At 46.0% G+C, this 21,433-nt stretch overlaps 1 protein-coding gene across 1 annotated transcript; it reads left to right on the top strand.

Annotated features, from left to right (window-relative positions):
- Window positions 1-2,776: 2,776 nt before the first annotated feature.
- LOC139060000 (endothelin-converting enzyme 1-like) lies at window positions 2,777-21,055 on the top strand. The gene is made up of 4 exons (XM_070538676.1): window positions 2,777-3,051; window positions 6,627-6,698; window positions 7,870-7,920; window positions 18,755-21,055. The coding sequence occupies exons 1-4, from the start codon at window positions 2,947-2,949 to the stop codon at window positions 20,795-20,797; spliced, it is 2,271 nt and encodes a 756-aa protein (XP_070394777.1). The 5' UTR covers window positions 2,777-2,946; the 3' UTR covers window positions 20,798-21,055.
- Window positions 21,056-21,433: the final 378 nt, after the last annotated feature.

A 21,433-nucleotide genomic window follows, 5' to 3' on the forward strand; every position in this document is an offset into this window, starting at 1 on the left:
GTATGGTTTTTATTGGCGCAAGGGCCAGGATATGGCCAAATAGCGCCAGGCCCATGGCCAGTGAAGAAGTTGCCCACGTGACGCAAAGCTCGCGGTTCTCTGCAACACCACAAGATGGTGTTGCCATCCGCGCATCGCTAAACCCCCTCAGTTGAGGGGCTTTACGCATCGCGGGCGGCGGAACCCAGCGCAGTATCTTGGGAGTTTTGCCGCGGCGCGGTTAAGCCTCGCCCTTCGCTTCGTGAGTCGGCGGCGGCGCAGGCGTTTGTCATCATGGCGTGCGCCAGTGTTCTTTAGAAAGCCGGCGAGCACTCGAGCATCGGAGAGGAGCGTGGCAGTTTGAACCAGAACGCTATAAAACATCCTTTACTCTGAAATGCCATGGAGGAAGAAGGAACTTTAGACCTCCAAGGGATTCGGCAAGCTCGAAATCGGGAGCGAGAACGGCTAACCCGCATTACAGCTAACGCGTAAAGTACGTACAGTCGTATAAACCCCATGCAAGCGATATTGTGTGCGACGGCGACAAGCGGTGCGTCGCGTTGGCTCGTCGCCCACGACTTAAACCCCACGTGAGCGACGACTTTGAGCGACGTATCCCCGGTGTTGCCGGTATAAGGACAACAAATACGTGCCGAAACTGGCATGGCATATGCTATAATCTAAGCTGATTTATTTTGATCTACAGAGCAGCATAAAATCATTCTGAAGGTCTTGCAGTAGATTTTTTATATCCTTGCAAGCATCCAAATTCGGTCTTTTGTTCGTTCAGTGCGACAACCGATAGCATGTTACTGATGTATACTGCAACCTGTTCCGGCTTCGCGCTAATTGCTTGTGCGATCCCTCGTGGCATTTCCGGGCGATGAGCGATTTCCAGCGATTTCCAGCGATGAGCGATTTCCAGCGATTTCCAGCGATGAGCGATTTCCAGAACCGAGCGATCGAGCGACAAGTACAAGAGACATGTTCTCGCGCGACGGCCCATTTCGTCGCTCATCGCTGTCGCGCACAAAATCGCTCTCATATGGGGTTTGGGCTGAAACATTCGTGTTGCACATTCATAACAGTCCTGTGAGTTTCCTTTTTATTGAAGGAGTCTGAAACTGGGCGTCAGGAAGAATTCGTAACCACACTATTAGTCTTTATTATTATTATTATTATTGTTGTTGTTGTTGTTGTTGTTGTTGTTGTTGAAGAAGCCTAAAACTAGGCGAGACAGAAACCTATACTTACATGCTTACCGCAATGTGCCTGGGATGTACGAAAGAGATGCCTATCATTCAAACTGAGAAGCATTTTTAATGAGTATTACTTTGGATTCAGCCGATGGTGTCCCCGTGAAGACATTATAAATTACTCTCTGCGACGTTTAATCTCACACTCAGCTTTGCGGTAACGGCTATATTAGGCTAAGAATAATACAGTTGCATTAGAATTATTTATCGCTTTTGCCAGTGCCCAACAACTATATATATTACTTTTGTTTAGTGAACACTATATATGACTGAATCTTTAGGCCATTAATACCTCTAGAACAACAGGTTATTTTTTATATTTAGCTTTTTCTTTGACGAAAAACATAACGGAACCAGAAGCTTGGTGCCTTCGTGTGTTGATTGAAGTATGCAGTATTGTATAGGTGAATGAATGAATAATAATTTTTGATGCAACACAAATATTAATTGCGTAACTGAAATAAGTCAAACAAGCCAAATAAAGGAACCAGTCGGGTAGGGCACTTCTTCCTGGTGCACCCTTCTTGCGAGCTCGCTAATATGTGCCGATAGCTTGCCTGAACAATAGGAAGGAGTGAGAAGGAATCTAAAGGGCACAGAACACAGACTCCAGAAGAAGAGGCTTAACAGGGGAGATGAATAAGGAATAATAATTAAAAAAAAACGCGAACAGACAGACAGACTAACAACCGAACGAACCAATGAACGAAAAAAACCAAGCAATCAACAAACGAAAAGGAATAGTCGCTGTATAGACAGTACATTGACAATGGGATGTGTGCTCAGCCGTTGAGCAATTTCCATTTTATTCAAGGCGATTTTTTATTTGAATTTTCAGGACAGCGACAGCGTACCGAATTTTACTTCTCCTTTAGTTTTTCCCGAATCTTGTCATTATTTTTCTCTAGACAGGTGTAGCTGTCTGTTGTAATCCTATATTATTCTGGCCAATTACATATAGTGGGTGTGCACCCCATTCAGAAGAAAGATGGCGAATTGATTAGAGCAGAACGGAGTAAAGGAAACATCTCATCCGAGGAATAATTCGGGATGAAGTGACTGACAAACCCAAATCAAAGAAACCAAAACAAGCCAAGCAAAACCAATCCTACACTAATAAACTTAACCCAATATAACCCATCCCACCTAAACTACACTAAATCAACCCACGCCCGCTGCGTTGGGTTGGACTGAGAGGTCCACCCGATTCGGGGATCCTACCCCTCTCCGTAACCTTTCAAAATGAGGTTTTTCTCTTTTTTTTTTCTCCAAATGAACCCACCGACCGACCACAACCAGCCAAGCGTAGTTTTTCTGTCTCTTTTCTCATCGTTCTACAGTCCTCCTACTGGCAAATCCGCCTTAGTGGATTGGTTTGGTTCGGTGCCTACGGATACGGCTCAACCTACTGGGGGATCGGCCATGAATCGGGTGGCAGTAGGTATTTCGTAATTAAGAGATGATATTAAATGAATACTAATTGTTATAATCATACGCGCCAGTGTTAGAGGTTTCGCGCGCCGTCGTCATCATCGTCGTCATCATCATAATCAGTAGCTCGCGCTCTGCTCGCGACACAGCCACGGGCCGGTATTCCAGAGGATCACGCTCCACAACCGATCTGCTGGCCTCATCGAGTCTCGCGTCCGCAGCCGTCCTCGCTGTCCCGATTCGATCACTGCCGACTGCCAAGGGCAACCTTGGCGCCATGTCGTCGTCTTCCGGCGTTGACCAGCAACAGCCGCAGAAGAAGCAGAAGAAGCAACAGCCGCAGAAGAAGCAAACACAGCAGCACCCCATGATGAGGAACAAGGTGCGGACGCCGCGTATGGGTGTATAAACATGCTGTCGCGTATACAGTACGAGTTGCAACACGTGACCCGTGACCTGAGCGCTTTCCTGGGGCAGGAGGGGAGGGCATTTTGTAAGAGTCCGCCTAATGGACTGCCCGTTTCAGTCGCCACTGGTCGGCTGGAGCTGTAACAGCGAGGAAGAGATTGGATGGGAGTCCCTGTCTCCTTCTCACTGGTACTCCAGCACAGTCAATCGGCATTTCAGCCGTAGCCGAAATGGACTGTCGGACAGGTGGCACTACAGTCACTGTATATGGCTCCCGCAGGGAGCCATTACAGTAACTTTACGTGCCACAAAGTTGCCAGGCTCTCGTTAGGCGTTTTGCCATTGCAGCAATGCGCATCAACTCTTGTGCGTTCTGCCGCTCGCTTCCCTTGTATGTGGTATTGTCTGTTGTGCTGCTGCTCTTCCGCGGGTCACTGTAAAGTGCACTCTGCATCCGAGGAAAGCAGCTAGACGACGGAAAGCACAGGGACCCGTTGCGTTGGCTCGGAGGCTCTGGAGTTCTGCTGCCGAGCACTACGTCGCGACCACCCGATCAGGATGTCGGATCAGGATACCTCAGAACACCACATTATAGGAGAAAATTCACCGACGTAGAACATAAATGCGCAGCGTGTGGGAATGGTACATAATACCGCAGGACATATTTTTTAGCATGTCGCATATTTGTTGTGCAGAGATCAGTGAGCACGTTACAACTATACCCGATCCCTTGGGCTTAAGGGTAGTAAAGGAAAGACCAATAAATCTGCCGATGGAGAGTAGTAAAATACGACAGGAGTATCAGTGGCGCAAGAAAGCGGGGTAAGAAAAGTAAAATTTAGAGGATGCTTAAGCTTCGCCTTTAAGAGTGGAACGCCGATAGCATTCAAAGATCCTTGGCTGCTTCTCACGCTTCCCGGCAACGGCAGCGTATCTAGCAGTAATGTTTACCGGTAAACGCTTGCGGTGAACGCTATGCACGAATGCGGGGCTTCTGGTAGAAACCCGGCCTCTTGCACGGGCCGCGATGCGGCGGAAGCGAGCGCCGTCTGGAAGTGTTTCAAGGAAACGGGCGCGCCGCTCCGTGGACTCCCACATAGCGCAAACGTTTTTGGGAGTATATTGGGAGGGGGGGGGGGGGGGCGGCGCAAGTATTGTCGTCTTTGTATGTTTTGTTTATTATTTATTTATTTTTCTCAGTTTGTGTCAATTCTTATTTATTTCCATTACATTTTATTATTTTAATAATTAGTATAATTGTAGTGACATCAATTCCTACTATTTTAATTCTTTTAACCGCATTACATTTTCCATGTTTGGAACCTCGCTTGTTCTGCATTGGTATACACTTTAGAAATGGTTGGAACTTTCAGATGTACTGAAAACCTGCCCAGACCGCGCAAATGACAAAACGGGTTCGAAAGATGCGAAAAAAACGTTTTTAATATTTCTGCATTCGCTCCCGCAGTGAAGCAAATGTGACACAAGTAGACAAGAAAGCATGCACTAGGTACAAAGCTATTATCACCGATAGACGAGCTTCATGGCTGGCATGACAAGAGGGCGTTGGGCAGGAGAGGTTGTCAAAAGGAGGCCGAAGGTCGCTGTTCGTTCTGCCGTTCTGGACACAAACTCTCTTATAACGGCATCCAAGGGCAGTTCCGCAGCTCTCTTCTTGTGCACGTGGAGGAGGTGAAAGTGTGTCAGCCTCCTCTGCGTCGTTCGATTGCCAAAAAACATTTTTACTCGCCTCAGAGCGCTGAAGGATAGCTCTCCTGAAGCAGCTGACGCAGGCACCGAAAACACGAGTTGGAGCCGCCGGACAACCTGGTCCATCGTCTTACGCATATCTGCAGGCTTCCTCTGCAAAATTTGTAAAATGCGTCCACTTGCGGCCGGACCCTCATCACGCAGGAGCGCTGGGAGAAGCACGAGTTGCGCTGAAAGCCTGCTGATGTCAAAACCTGGCATTTGCAAGAGTTGTGGGCAGTTTTGTTGGATCTTAAGAGGTATTTTGGAAATATACAGTGTCCGCTGATTGCCTGGCTTGTGTGTTATTTTGTAGGGAATTGCGGTGGTATGAATGAAATGTTTCTTATCCACTGATGTGTTGTTGTTCCATCTCCGTGTGTAAGTCATTATTCCGCCAATTTTTGTGCATGTTTGCGTAGCCATGATTTAATGAAGAGTTTGGTAACTGGTATGTTGAGTGGCGTGCCTTAATTTATGGCTTCTGAACCGGCCATACTGCCACCTTTGTACGCCCAGTTGATCATCGGCCTTCTGGAAAGCATTGGACCACACAACCACCAGTTTGAAAATTTACCTATAGGTCTTATATATATATATATATATATATATATATAAAAGATGATTTCGGCGTAAACGTAAACGGTCGGCAAGTGGGGGGGAGGGGAGACGGCCTACGCCTTCTGGGAAAATGTTGGGGGGAGGGGCGACTGCCACCCCTTGCCCCTCCGGTTTCGGAATCCCTGGTAATAGAATAATATTTTCTCGTATATTCAAACTACGATCTGACGCTGTAATGTCTGCAGGTTGTGTGTAAGTCGTACTTTACGATACGTATCTTAGCTTGAGAAATACAATTAGTTCTGTAATTTCCTTGCGCCACATGGATCGCCTGGGTATGGGTGGTTCGAAAATCGTTTTGCCGAAACGGCGTCCGACGCACGACGCCGACGCCAGATTTTCCGCGAGACGGGGCCCTTGACGCTATCGCGTTAATAGATTTTAGGACAATGCGATTTTATGACAGTCGATGGTTTAATGCAAAGCATGGGTAATATAACCACGGGATAATTATCACAGAAGGTACAAATATCGAGTTCAATGGCATCAGCGTTATCACTCTGTTTTAAGGGGAATCGTTCACAGAGGTCCCAGCTTGAGTCCGCATGCAATCTTCATCACTGGGTTGTCTTCGACGTGAGTCCGGAATGGTGCTAGCGCGTACGGCTTCCCCTAGCTCTCGTGTAAAAGGATGACTCAGCGCATTCCTTCATTGCTTCCAGAACAATGAGCTCGCTTTTTAAAAGGGAGACACAAGAGCTATGATTATCTTCGAGGGCTGCTTACGCATTTGTTCAGCGGAAAAGTGTGCTTGTCATTATGGAAATGGTGGGATAAGCTCGCAAGCTTCGCGCCGTATGCTTTCGAGTATTGTGATGCTTTCTCTGCTGGAAATGTCGATAGAAGTCGCCCAGCCTGAGTGAACAATTCGTTTACGAAGACAATGTATGGTCCATTCATGTAGTACTAGCCATCCTTGGCCATGCGTTGAAACTGTGGATGGCGTGAGGGAGAGCTATATTGCGGGAACTTCAAGGCAGTATCACCCCGTGTCATTCATTTTCGGGTCTCATCTGCACATCGCTGCATCTGCACAACTATTTATCCCGTGGTATGAACTAAAATTCGAGAAACGTAATGTACCCATCTAGATGTTCTTAACGTTTTTTTTCTTTAGGGCATCTTTAATCATGCCAGTTTTCTTTTCGCTGGTCGGCACATTTTCTTTCTTCGGAAAAGGGGAGGTCCCCGACCAAGCCTGCCCGGCGCCATGAGAAGCGCAAGAACGAAGCTGCTGCGGAAGCCCCTAAAGTAAGCCCAGTTATATTCATCTTTAACGGTTATTTTCATGCCGGTCTACGCTTACACTTACTGAACTGACACAAAGAGCGACAAAAAAATCCCTTTTGAGTGGTGTGAGTGTCCTTTCAAAACGCCACTTGCACTTTTTGTTTTTGACAGCATGAGACTGATTGGTAGGTCAAATAACGGCAGCGAAACTTCCAAGTTCTTTTTTTTTTCAAATTTCGGTCCCAGATCACGTCGGTTGTGGCATAGCTTCCACGTTACGGATTTCGCAATAATATATTTTAGCACATTTGGACGCTGCTGGAAAAACAAGGTGCTCTCAAATGCTGCCAAGATTACTCTTTCATCGTGTTATAATTGGAATTTTACCCGCTGTACCTACGTAAAATATTCAAGTTCTGCGTTTCTCATAACATGTTATTTAACGCTTAAATAATTGGAGCTGAGGTAGATGAAATCTGAATGTTCATTACGGTGACGGTTCTTTTATTATTTGCAAGCGTATTTGACTTTTCTTTCCCCGCCATGTCCTTATGAAATAGAGACCATATTCATTTGTTCGGAAAACGGGACTAATAAGTCAGCACCGTGCTTCACCAATTATGAACCCCATGATATCACTAAATCCCATGATATCACTGAACCCCATGATATCCCAGGTGATAACAGCAGTTTGGTGAGTGAGAAAGGCCGGTGAGGATCGATGGAGTGTAGCTCTTGTTCTAGCTGCTGTCTTTGTATCTCGTATATGGGGCATTCGAGGAGTCGATGGCGAACATCCTCATCGTCGTGGCCGCAGGAGCAAGCCGGGGAATAAGCCCGTTTGATGCGATGCAGGAAATGTTTGGTGTATGCTGTCCCAAGGCGCAGTCGGTGAATTAGTGTCTCGGTACTTTTAGAAAGTTGCACATCCAGCTGGTATTCGAGGTGAAGGTCTACTTCGTAAAGTATTGATTCCTTAGTGTTTTCATTACACCATGTTGACATACACATATACTTGACATACCACGAATGTTATTGTTCCTTCCTACTGAAGCGAATCTGTTTCACCTTTCCCTTAGGTTTATTGAAACTAATGCGGTATATGTAACTGCGAGCCCCGACAGAAATATACGAGCGTCTGTGCGTTACCTGTTTGCGATACGAATAATGCCTTTTGTATTTGTCGTTCCAGTCACCAGAGTCCAAGCCGGGCAGCGTGGGGCCACTGCCGTCTGACCAACCGGTGAGACGCAATTGGCGCACTCTTTAGTGTTGTCGGTTAAGTGCTCTTTCAATGACTGGTTTGTGGTTTGGTGCCCTTCCTGGGGTATCAGGGGCTCGCGCAAGAACCGTATAGAGTTGGCATGGTTCTCTGTCATGATATAACGTAGCGTGCCCAACGTGCTTCCTATTATGCTACCGAATCACTCACTCACTCACTCACTCACTCACTCACTCACTCACTCACTCACTCACTCACTCACTCACTCACTCACTCACTCACTCACTCACTCACTCACTCACTCACTCACTCACTCACTCAATCAATCAATCAATCAATCAATCAATCAATCAATCAATCAATCAATCAATCAATCAATCAATCGGCAATGATATGAACCAAAGAAAAAAAATTATGGCTGAACACATTTAACGATGACTGTCGATGGTATAGTGCGACTCGCATTGAAGCAATGCAGGGCCACAACGTATTGACAACGAGGCGCGGCCTCGATGGTGGCGCCACCCGTGCTGGCCCTGCGTAGCAGACGACGGCTAATGCCTGTTTCACATGCTGCGACTGCAACGACGAAAATCGGGGCTGTCGCACGCGTCGCAATGCGATTTTTAGAGGGCTCATTTCACATGTTTGCGATTTCAACAATGCGACTGGTGCGACGCCCAGGGTTGCTTACTGCCAGGTTTCGTGACACACGGTGCATAATTCTTTTATTTTAGTGAATAAAACGTTTACACTATAATATTATTGACTTCTCTTGATTAGAAGCAAATAATATTTACGTTTACTAATTTAAGCACGTTAGCTAAGATTTGTCTTGGGGTGCGCGACGGCGGTTTTGTTAGTTCAGTGCGACATCGCGCACGTAAACAGCTGTTCGCAGGTGGTTCAGCCAGCGATTCTTTATTCTATGGTTCAGCGTTGTGTGTTGTCTTATCTACATTCTATGACCGTTTCGTTCTGCCTGCGCTACAACAATCTACAATGTGACCTATCGACAAGTTCATATAGCTACCCTCACCGTATATGCAGTATTCGGAATTCGGCTGCCACGAAGTTGTGTCAGCCCAGCAAGATCCTCGCGCTACCCGTGCTCGGCGTCAGCTTCTGGAGAAACGATGCGTGTATATTGCCCGTCATTGCGCATATGTGGTGCCTGCTCCTAGCCATATTCTTACGCCAAACGCAACAAGAAGCACCAACCCGAACGCCCGCGTGTGCCCCTGAACGAAGCCTCAAACGATCAGTGTGATTACGACGTGGAATGAAAACTGTGTTGTGAAATTCAACCTTAGCGCTAGCCTGGTTCGTCCATCGCCGTGCTTGCGCTGCGAATGTATATATGGGAGCCCTCTCTAAATATTTCTAAAGGCGCAAAAGCCGACGCATCAAATGTTTCGAGCAGTTACCGTCGCTTTTGTAGAAACCTGTACGTTGTAATATAGCATTCTAAGACACGCTTCTCGTCCACTTTGTTGTCCCGTGTCTCGCGCTGGTAGTATACTCGGAACTTCTAACAAGAAGACCATATCAATACGCGCTATTCATAATGCAGGATCGTAGGCCCACGGCAGGCGCACTTGCCGTAGAATTTTTCAGCTTTCTGCTCAGCCTCGCACGCCTCTCACGGTTAGCCTGTTTTGTGGAAATAAATATTATTATTATATTATTAATGTTACTAGATATTATAGTTTCTTCACTGTAATTTATAGCAATCATCCAGATTTCTTAAGCTAGTCATGCATTTAACCTGTATTAGGTCAACATTGTTATGACATGCTTATGGGAGTCATTTCAAACTAGATTGCTCAGCCAGATTGCTCAGCCAGAGAAAGTACAAATGCAAGCTTCAATATTTATTCCAATTTCGTATTCCTAAACAGATTATATTGGCAGAATTTTATGCCTGCTTACATTTCCTGCAATTCAATGTTCAGAGCTGGAAAAACTGATTCCTTTTCTTGCTGTCGAAAGGCTGCTCCAATGTCGATAGCAAGCTATAATTATTCATTTCGAAAGTGTTAAGCAATGACTATATGTCTAAGCTTATCAATGCGTTTTTGTTCCACGAACACAATAAAGTTTTCTCTCCCTCTCATTGACAGCCATGGAATGAAACCGTTCACTTTCATAAGTATCAGGATGCAAACATTCTGGAGATTGTCCTGAGCATTTGTCTGGATCCTATAGTGTGCATGTTTGTATTAAGTTCTCGTGTTACAATCGCAGTGATCTACACATATTGTTATATTGCAACAAACTAATTTATTTCACTTTGTTTTCAAATCTACCATGTGGCCATGCAGTAACGACTGCATTAATAAGCAAAAAAGAAAACTGCAGATTCAGTGTACGTGTTGGAATCTATGCGAAGTGAAGTTTCTGTCAAGTGGTCAATTAAATGCTGTTAAAGTAACTGCGATATATACAATTTGTCTTATTCTCAACAATCCAACATGTCATCTTTTGCAAGGTTTGCTTATGCACCGCATAGGTCACAACCTTAATGTCATGTAATCTTTATGCATTACACTGTTCACAAACCATACCAAAACGCAAATGGCAGTTAATGTAGATGCACGCTGCGAGACATCAATGCAGTGACGTTTGTTGAGCAAGGAATGGTGCGAGGTGTATGCAGATGAATGAATGACGTGCTTACGTACTTAGTTATATACCTTGCAGGCTGCAAGGTTGGAGTATTATGCAAGGGGGAATAAAAAAGTTGTTACATAAGGAAGAAGGGCACAACATTAAGAAAAAAACCAGCAAAGAAAGCAGTACCAATACATTACACCAACTAGCCCAACGTATTTTACTGGCACAACGTTATACAATACTTAACAAACAATAACAGAAAAAGTTACTGCCCATGCACCCTGTACAGACGGTAAACCAGCGAAGCTGAAATGTGCAGCCCCAGTGTTTATCACTGGGTTAATTCCAATGGTTTATTCAAGTCTTTCTATATTATTGGTTATGTCTGTGTTTCTTAATGAGGTTATGCACATGTTTGGCTTGGGTTTATCACATTGTTTATTTGGAGTGCCACACATTGCACTTTGCAAGGTCAGCATCATGGAAAGTGCAACGAGTGGTTCATTGTGTTAATCCAGCGGGTACATCAAAGTCTTTCTGAATGCTGTTATGCACTTGTGTTTTGTAATGCTTTAATCATAATGTTTATGACTTAGTTATGCACTGTAGTTACGAAGTGACACACCGGGGCTGCACATTTCATTTAATTAAATACAGGGACACATTTTCGAACCTATTGGGAAGTCTGAGAGAGACTGCTGCACATGTGCTCCAAGGTTGTCTCGGGGGGGGGGGGGGGCCTCGATGCCAGCGGCGGCGCTGGCATCGAGGCACCCTATTATGAAGGCTAGAGAGAAACGACGTCACTATCGGTCTAGCCAATGGCCCACCACACCTTTGCTGTGAGATAATAATGACATCATGATCTTGTCTTAACCCCATCCCCCTCTGTGTCCCTTCCCTGCAATAATACGCAGATAAATGTATGTTTGAAATGCATAAGCATTTCTATGTCTACCCAACAACAAATGTCTTCGTCCATCATGCAAGACGAATGCAATGGCTCACACCCCCTTAAACAATGGCTCATACCCCTACACTAGGGTTTTTGGGATCGGACCATGAGTGTTTCACATAGGCATATACAGCTTCACTGTAAAAAGAATGAACACCTTTCTGCTAGAGACCGAGACAATCATGAGGTGTATTAACAAATAAAAGTTTATTGAACATGCCGAGTAAATGCTGTTTGACAAGCAATAAATCTAATTTACACAAAAAGCAGAAGCAAGATCTGATGTGTGTCAATACAGATCCCAACAGGAAACGCATCCATCTCTGAAAGTGTAACAGCGGCCATGCTGACACAAGATTCTTCCAGTGTATTTGCATCTACAGCATCCATAATTTCTCTAGGCAGCCGATCTCCACAGAATGCTAGCTTCTTCCTCTACAATGCACTCTCCACATCTGAGCGTGCATTGTAGAGGAAGAAGCTAGCATTCTGTGCAGATCGGCTGCCTAGAGAAGTTACGGAAGCTGTAGATCTAAAAATGCTGGGTCAATCTTGTCAGCACAGCCTCTGTTAGAAATGGATGCATTTCCTGTCAGGAAACGCACCTGAATTTTTGCTTCTCCTTTTTGTGTATGTTCAGTCTATTGCTTGTCAGCGAGCATTTACTCGGTGTGTACATTAAACTTTTGGTTGTTAAATCATATCGGTTTTCTCGTTTGTCCTATGTGTTCTCTGGTGCCATTTGCAGCCAGGCTATTCGTTTTTTTTTTAGACTGCAACAAGTCACTTTAATGGTTCTCATGATACCTTACAAAATTTTTAATTTGGCCAATGTAGCAAGAATGTACAGTGTGACGCAGTAAGAACAGGGTATGCTAACTTCTGATTAAAAGGTTTATTGTGAAAATGCAGTGATCTATAAAGGTTACCACGAAGTAGTAATGCAATAAAACCTGATGAAGACTAGCCTCGTGAATTCATTAACTATATTGCAACAGAAATGTGATGGACAGGAACGAAATGAACACACAGAGCGCTTCGTTCTTGTCTGTTCTCTATCTGTTGCACTTTAGTTAATAATGAATACACACAAATTCATCTAGTTTTCAGTTATTATGTCGGGCTTATAAGCCTGCTTGTGTCCTGGAATATCTGCATGGCTACGTATCCTGTAATTTTATTTCTGGCCATGTGCTTTCAAGTCACGTGTCAATCACCTGATTTTCCTGACAATCTTGTGTGATGTGCAGGCACAGACAGTTTCTGGTGAATCCATGCAGGGTGTTGTGCAGGGTGTAATCTGCACTACAAGTGCTGCTTTGATTGCTTTCAGTTCAGCTTTTCTAGGTATAGGATGACCTGGAATGGTACTGACTTATATGGGGTTTAGTTTATGTAGTGTCGTACTTCTATTACACTGCTATTGCCAGATCAGTGTACTATATGTGCCTTATGTTTGCTTGCATCTTCATGATTAACAACCTCCTCTGTGTGTTTTGCAGTTGCATATAGTCTTCTGGCCTAATTGTTTGCCCCCATATTCCACGGTATGGGCCTGTTGTGTTTCAAGTTCAGGTACTCCCGACATTGTGTTTCTGAAGGGAGAGGTAGTCGTCTTTGCATCTCATATGCTAGCTGGCATAGTATCTTGGGACGAGGTTCTGAGCTCTTGAGACAAAGAATTTGTGCTGCAGGCTGCAACTCTACTCCGTCTAGGTGCTTGTCCGTTACTTTCTCATAGAGGTCTTCAAGCATGGTACAGCTGGAAAGACCTGTTATTACTACCCGATGCCTGTATTCGATGAGTTGTCTTTTTGTGTGCTGCTGGTAATTCATACCGTACGATACCTTGGACACAAGCACAGCATCTGCGATTTTCTATAGTATCCACTCGTCCACCCCCATAATTTCGAGATTAATCTTTTCACCAGATGTGGAAGTTGCGTCCAGGCACTGCATAATTGTTTCACCCACGTGCTGGCTCTGCCGTCATGGGCTTACACTAGCTGAGGATTTGTGGATGTTGACTTGCGGGCATATTTGTCCAGCTATGTGGATCACAATGTGCAATCTGGGGTAGTTCTTGATTCTAGTCTTTCTTTTTTTTCCGACGTTGATATGAGCTGACTTATCAGAAAGCGAGAGGCCAGACTGGCCAAGAAAGTCTGCAGTGTTGTCAAGGGCTTGTTGCATCATTCTTGATTTCTGTATAAGATAGCTTTCCCATAGACTGTAATACACCATAGGCTGTAGTGTTTCATGTAGTATGCCCGTGTTGTTGGTGTGTGTGGGCCAAATGTACCTCCAACTCTCACCTGGAATTTTCAGTCTTTCAGAAAGTTACTGTTTAAGTGCTCTACCAGAAGTGTTTTTCTCATCGTTCCTCCTATTAGCGCAGCATGAGGCAGTACTGCTGTTAAAAGTCTCTTCACTCTCTTCATTTTTTCATAAGCAGTATTACATAATGTCCTGCAATAAAGTTTCTGCTGCTTATGGCCCACTCATATCTGCCAGAAGGGACAACTCTTGAAAAAGGTTTTGTTTGTGCTATGTGTGCGACGTAGTATGAGCATTCATGCCTTGACATTTATACATCTGTAGAACCAGCTTCCTGACAGAGTACTTGCTATACCTGATCATGCTTATTTGTGCAGTGCTGTTGAACAATACATATTGATGCAATGAATATTTACACACTCAAATTATCATGAAAGATGGTTGTTTTACAATTCTGCCCTTTGCTTACTATTGGCATTAGATTTTGCATAGGCATGCCCCCTATGCAATAGTATTTTGAAGTGTAAGGGTTCAATAAAAGGTGATGAACTAAATCTAAGTGCAAGAGCTTTTTTCTCACCTATGACTCCCATCGAAATGCGACTTCCATGGCTGGCAAATCAACCCCTCGCCTTGTGTTAGCAGCAGAATGCTATAGCCACAGTGGCAGGTGAACAAATTGAAGAACAATATTTCTGTCTATAATTTTTTTTCTTGCCTGTATGTAAGTAAAGTTTGGAATAAGTTTGTCATTGCAAAAAAGCCCTGTTTGTGGTCTTTTATTGAATAAACCACATATTGTGTATAGTTGAAATGCAGAAATTTGTTCTAAAATCCTCGGGTGATATGTTCTTGCAAGTAGCATGGTAATTCATTACTTATAAGGATAGTAATCGCAGCGGATATCGTTATATGGGTTTACACACTAATATATGTGATCGCAAGCTTATTAGAAACTTGCTAGAAACATGTAAGGCATGAATGTTTCTGCACACTTGATCAGCTGTGAACGTGCAATAACTGCTTGTACTGGCTGACTTCACTGCACAGTTTTGATTTAATTTTCCTCAGCGTGTCCTTTTATACTGTTTTATCCCCACAAGAACAGGCCGTTTGCCTGCTTTTCGCATTGTTGCACGAGTTCTACATAATTGTGCAGGAGGGTACGTTGTCACTGTGCCACTATAGCAAGCAATTTATTTAATCTACTAGCTGTACAGTTAATTACCTTGCAGAACAAGTGTTCATACAGATGCAGTAAGGATACAAAGTCCGCAACATAGTCAATGTTTATTGGTTACTGTGCAAGAAAAAAGAAAAAAATCTCCAGAGAAGAGGTGCAACTTAACGTGCATGTAATATTTTATTCAAGCCACGGATTTAATGCTATCGTAGCAAATTCATTACGATAGCCTACACTTTTGCTGTGTCAAATTTAGTAAGAGGCAAGATAAGCTTTCAAGATGCATCAGGAAATTCATGCTTGAAAACCGACAAGAAAATGCAACTGAACGGTACCGCGTTCAGCGCAACGTTGAAACTTCGGGTACTTTGCTGTCTTGTCATTTGCCCTTGCCGAGGTTGAGATAATTCAAGCTGCTCCGTAAGCGCGATTTTTGCATGCTACTCAACAAAAGAAAGTTGCGACGACCTCGTCGTCTGCTGGGGATTGAACACATCCTAGCACTCACAACTCGCAAAGGCGTACGAAGCAAACGTGAAAATGCACTTCATTTGCTGTGTAGCGTGTCAACAAACGCATAGCAATCGGAGAATGCAATCTGCAGTACAAGTTTTTTATTCTCCCTTCGCGTACGTACCGAATTCGACGATCCACGTTTCCGCGCATTGCACTTGTCATGTGAGCGCCATTTTCCAAAACAAACCCATACAAACCGGCGAAATAGCTCCGTTGACAGCTCTCCGCGCAATTTCGACGGAAAATCGCAGCGATCGGTGCGACGGTGCGACTGTGCGACCAACCGGTTGGTCGCAGCCGAAAATCGGGGGGTCGGCACTGCGACTGCGATTTTCATCGCAAACGACGGAAATCGCACTTCCGGTGCGACGAAACTCGCATCATGTGAAACAGGCTTAACACGCTACCGGAGGAAATCCGGGGAAAAGTTCGTTCGAGCCCTGAGGAGCAGTCTTTTTTTTTCAATCGAGATAACGCTTCGTCAATCGGTAACTGGCCGTAAGAATGTCGTGTTGTAATTGCGGAAAAAAAATAGAGAAAAGGACCATTATTTCACGCGTAAAGTACGCGCACGTTAATTGAGAGTTCGTGTTGCTGAAACACGACGCATGCACGCGGTGTGCTCAATCACGCGCGTAATTACCAGAGTTCCAGGTTTCGACAGCGTGAAAGTATGTGTACGTGGTTTCGTAGGTTCACATGCAGTGCATATGACGCATGCGACATCCATTTACTTAATGGACGCATACAAATTTTAATGTTAAGCAGCAAAAATGTTAATCCTTATCAGCGGGCCTGCGGCCCTTTGCGGCCTTTCTCGGCCATTATAATCCTGCACAAAAAACGTGCGAGTATAGCCGCTGTTCATGCCTCCAATATTGAGGACGCGTCCGGCAGCAGCCGGGATAGAGGCGAAATGCAAGAGGCCCGTGGAGAGATTACTCCTTGGTGTTCCTTAATTCTCCTCGCAGGGGCGCGGTATGTTGCAGCAGTCACGGGGCGCTTTTCCCGTTGCGGGGTGCTTTGGTAATCGCGACGATAGATTGTTTTTTTTTACAAGTACTGCTCCAGGAGGGCACATGTGGCGGCTAACAGAGGCCTCTGGAGAGCACGTGACATTACAAGTGTTCCCGTTGCCGCTTTGATGCCCTGGAGGCGCCGTCAATAACACTTAAAATGTATTTCGCTAGAATAGCAGCTTGGGCTTGTTGGTTTTCCATTCTGCTAGTAACAGCGCAAAATGTAGACAAGGGACGAGACAAGAAGACACCACAAGCGCTTGTGGTGTCTTCTTGTCTCGTCCCTTGTCTACATTTTGCGCTGTTACTAGCAGGGTCAATAACACGACATAATGACACGTTTTCATAAAAAAGCGCTAAAGAGGAAGACGAAGTCGAAGGAACACATACGACAGCACTGGCGTCTTCGTTTTAGCGCTTTTTTATGAAAACTGTCAAGATAAACCAACTCGCCCAAATCAAGGTAATGACACGTTGTTACAACTAGTGCCCTCCAGGAGGGCACATGACACATGACACACACACACACACACACACACACACACACACACACACACACACACACACACACACACACACACACACACACACACACACGCACGCACACACACACACACACACACACACACACACACACACACACACACACACACACACACACACACACACACACACACACACACACACACACACACACACACACACACACACACACACACACACACACGACATTGATGTTATCACCTGCTTCCATGATCCTTTTGGCCTCAATTATTAGTCGAACCTGTATAAAATAGTGGCGTTTGTTGATGGTTAAACATTGTTGGATGTGGCGCCCTGTGTGTGCCGTCGCGCCTTCTCTTAGATCATGCTCGACCAACAGGCACAACTATCCATCCTAACTTCAATCTGAACGCCGTTTCCATCTTCACTCGCGGCGAATCCGCCCGGAGAGGGACGGTGACGTAGCCGGGCTCCTGCGCCTTCGTGATCGTGTCCGCAGTGTGACGTAGCTCGTGGTGACAGGTGACTTCGAAAATTATTCAAGGCAACATCTGTTATTTGTGTGATCTGTTGCTTGAATTAATGAATTGAGGTTTAGAGAAATAATAAAACGCACAAACGGAATGTCTGCGTGTTTTTTTTTTTTACTTCGCACCTAAGCAAGAGAGATGTATACTTGCGCTTCGTCTGCTTGTTCCCACAGTCGTGCGGTCACGTGCAGAGGTACCGAAACTATTCAATTTTCTACCGTGTTCCAGCGCGTGATCACGCTCTGCGATTCGCTTGTTCTATACCTCATATTCGTGTAGCACTGAATTATACCGCTAGTCGTGCTTCCTTGTGCACAGCGCGCTATATGGTGCGCTGCGCGAACGAGACCTCGCGCGTGGAGCGATCAGCGAAAAAAGAAAAAAAGCAAGGAGAAAAAAAATGTAGGTGGGGCCTGTGACGTATACGTCACGCGATTCTCGAGGTTTGGTATGGGAGAACGCAGGGAAGGAATTTCGCTTGCGAAGGCTAGACGGGGCGAGTGGAGAGAGCGTTTTGCTTGGAGCCCTCCTGCTGGAATCATGGGTTCGCGACACTGAAATATGAGCCGATTTGAAAAAAAAATTTTAGGCAGAACGCTCCCTAGAGGACACGTAACAACTTCCAGCGTATAACCAAAATTTGCTATGGGGCCTGGTGAGGGGCCCTTTAAGGAAACTGCTGTTGCGCGTGCACCACCTGGACTCTTCAGAACATTCTTAATAACGCTTTGTGATTATCATGAAATGTTGAATGTCGTTATTTGCTGAAAAAAAGAAACACCGAACAAGCGAGAACCTGTTTTGTTTGTGTTTTCCCCCGGTATTTACATATTTAGGCGTTACACTTTCGCAAACAGCATATCCAATGTGGAGAGAATGTGAGTTGTGTGAGAGAATGTGAGTTGTGTGAGTCTTTGACGTGAAAATTCTACATGAGAAATTGTTGTACTTGCTGTACACACTCTTATCCGTAGTTTACAGACTGGAAGCGGTACACTCCACATCACGGGATCCGACGACATGTTCTCACAGTTACGTTTGCAGTCCTGTCCCAAGTTTACACCTCATCAAACCGGAGCTTTGTCCTCAGTTAGAGTGACGCACCTAGCCCTCCTCGGAACACTAATCTATACCTTTAGCCTGACCTAACATTTGTCTTTAGTACCTATTTAAGCAATTGTGTTTTATAATCATCCGACGCCTGATTTGTGCTTTTATTTGGTAAGGTTGCCTTGCTTTCTCACCGTTCACTCAGGTGCAGCCACCTACAGCACCTCCGGCTCCAGCGAAGAGAACGTTGGTCCCCGTCATCGTAATCTTGGCTTTTGGCTGTTTCGCGGTGCTTATCAGCGTGACGTTGCTCAGCAGGTGGTGGCGTGCTCCTACGGTGGACACGTGCACAACGACGGGATGCATAGAGCACGCGAAGGCGCTCAAGGACGCCATGAACTCATCGGTCAAGCCGTGCTCCGACTTCTACAGGTTCTCGTGCGGCTCGTGGAAGCCCGCCGGCAGCCAGCGTTCCATGATCGAACAGATTTTTGCACGCTCGTTCGACATCGCGGTCCAGCAACTGGAGAGGAATGCCAACGACTCCGACCTTCCTATTGCGCAGCTGTACTTCCAGAGCTGCCTTGCCGAGCACTCCGACACTTCGTTAAAGAAGGAGGTACGCAAGTTCGCGCAGTTCAAGCGAGATCTCGGCCTCTTATGGCCGGAGGAATGGCCCGAGAATAGCAATGTGTCCGTGCCCCCTCTCAAGGTGCTGATAAATTTGACCGTTAACTGGAACGTCAACTTGATATTCAACATACGCGCCATGCCAGGGTACAAGGGCAGGCCCAGGGCACTCTTCATCCAGCAAGGATTGTTGAATCCCAAGTGGGCGCTTGATACGGCCGATGAAATGACCCGGTCGGTCACAAAACACCTCGAGCTCTTAAAAGCCCCTGCGCCTACACCCGAACAGTTGACGCAGATAAGGGATGCGTACCTAGCTCTGGTCAACGCAACCCTGAGCTTCACACCAGACGTTAGGGATGAGGAGAAGAGGACGCTGAAGGAAATTGACGAACGTACGGAGTCCAAGAAAGACAAGTGGCTGCTGTATGTGAACGAGATGTTCTTTCCCGATATCGCCTGGCGACCCGAGGACGTCGTGTTGGTCCAGCACGCCGACATACTCGACAACGTCGACCACCTGCTGGAAAGTATGGATGACGAGTCGCTCCGGTTGGGCATCGCGTGGGCGCTTCTCCGCATGACCCTTTGGACAATCGTCGGAAAACCGCGTTTGCGTTACGAAGGCACTGACATTGAGCTCGCGCGGAAAAGAAAGGCTGCCTGCCTGACTCACGCGGCAGACACGTTCGGCCTGGCTATCTCGACCCGTCACCTGCATGTACGTTTTCGAGAACAAGTGCGCGGCTACCTGGAGTCCGTCTTCAAGAATGTCAAAACCCAGTACCAAAAAGGCTTTGCGGCCGCGACATGGATTGAAGACTCGGTCAAGACAAAGCTGAAAGCTAAGATGTCGGAAGACTTGGACCTCGACTCTCTACCCGGCGGCCATTTCTTTTCCAACTTCACGATAGGTCAGCTGTACAAGGATTTCCCGAAAAGCACTGAATCGTTTTTCGACAATTTCATCAACATAGCCAAGGCATATCGTAAGAAGGCGAACTCGGACGACTACGTCACCACCTTCTCCAAAAGTCTGGGCGACGGTCATGTGGCAACTTCGTACAGCTACTACTACAACAGCGTCCGCTTCGCCGTCGGTGCGCTCGAGCCGCCGCTGTTCCACGACGAAGGCTCGTTCGCCATCACGTACGGCTCGCTGGGCACGCTGCTGGCCAGTTCCATGGCTCGGGCGTTCGACGACCGAGGCATCATGTACGACAAAGGAGAGGAATCCCCGTGGTGGAGCTCGGGCCGCGACGCCTACAAAAAGCGCGTCGAGTGCGACCTCAAAGCAGGCGCGTCTCGCCCCGCCCAAGGCGCCGCTCGCTCCAGCCCGCTGTGGTTGCTCGTGCTGGGCTTGAGGACCTCGTACGCGGCGTTCCGCGAGGCCGTCAAGGCCGCAGGAGGCACAGTGCACATCTTCCGACTCGAGGGTCTGGAGAAGTACACTGACGACCAAGTGTTCTTCATGACTTACTGCCTCATGACCTGCGCCGTGGGCAGCGACGGCGACGATTGTAATGTGCCCGTTCGCCAGTCGCCCAAATTCGCCTATGCCTTCAAGTGCGCTGGCAAGGCGCCCATGAACCCAAAGCAAAGGTGTCCTTTCTTTTAAGCGAACGCATGCAGTGAACTTCTTTTATTTTTTCGTATCATAATTCCTCTCTTCTTCTTTTTTTTTTTGCTTTTGACGGTGCGGGGTATAAGTTTCACGTATCTTAATTTAGTGCTCGCTTGCATACGGAAATCGAATGAACGTTTATTCGGCATCATCAAAGACAGGTGTCCAAGGTACAGTGCTGAAAGCTCGAAGATTCGGATTTACAGGCATTTGTATCCCGTAAATTTAATTCACACTTTATATTACTGATTCTTAACGGCTGAACGTCTTGTCTTTCTCGGCACGTGAGTGGACATCATGGGCCGGCGTTTCGTGTTTCGTGTTTACGGGTGACGAGATTTGTATTGTTTTTCTATTTTTAAGCGTTTTTTTATTTATTTATAATCGTTTGCACAATTAACTGAACTATACAGAGAATATAGTATTGTGGGCGACGCAGTTTCGCCACGTCTGCCGCTGCTTTTCAAGAGAAAGGCTCACACAAGGCGCTTGGCGGGCAACACAGCCAATAACAAACGTATGCGCGTGAAGCGAAGTGCGCTTAGTGATTGTGACATCGGAACTCATCTGTGTTACAAGTACACGGAAAGAAACTTGTAAAAATGGCAGCTTAATGCACCTCGGAAGAAC

This window comes from Dermacentor albipictus, chromosome 5 (genome assembly GCF_038994185.2).
Source record: "Dermacentor albipictus isolate Rhodes 1998 colony chromosome 5, USDA_Dalb.pri_finalv2, whole genome shotgun sequence".
NCBI lineage: Eukaryota > Metazoa > Arthropoda > Arachnida > Ixodida > Ixodidae > Dermacentor > Dermacentor albipictus.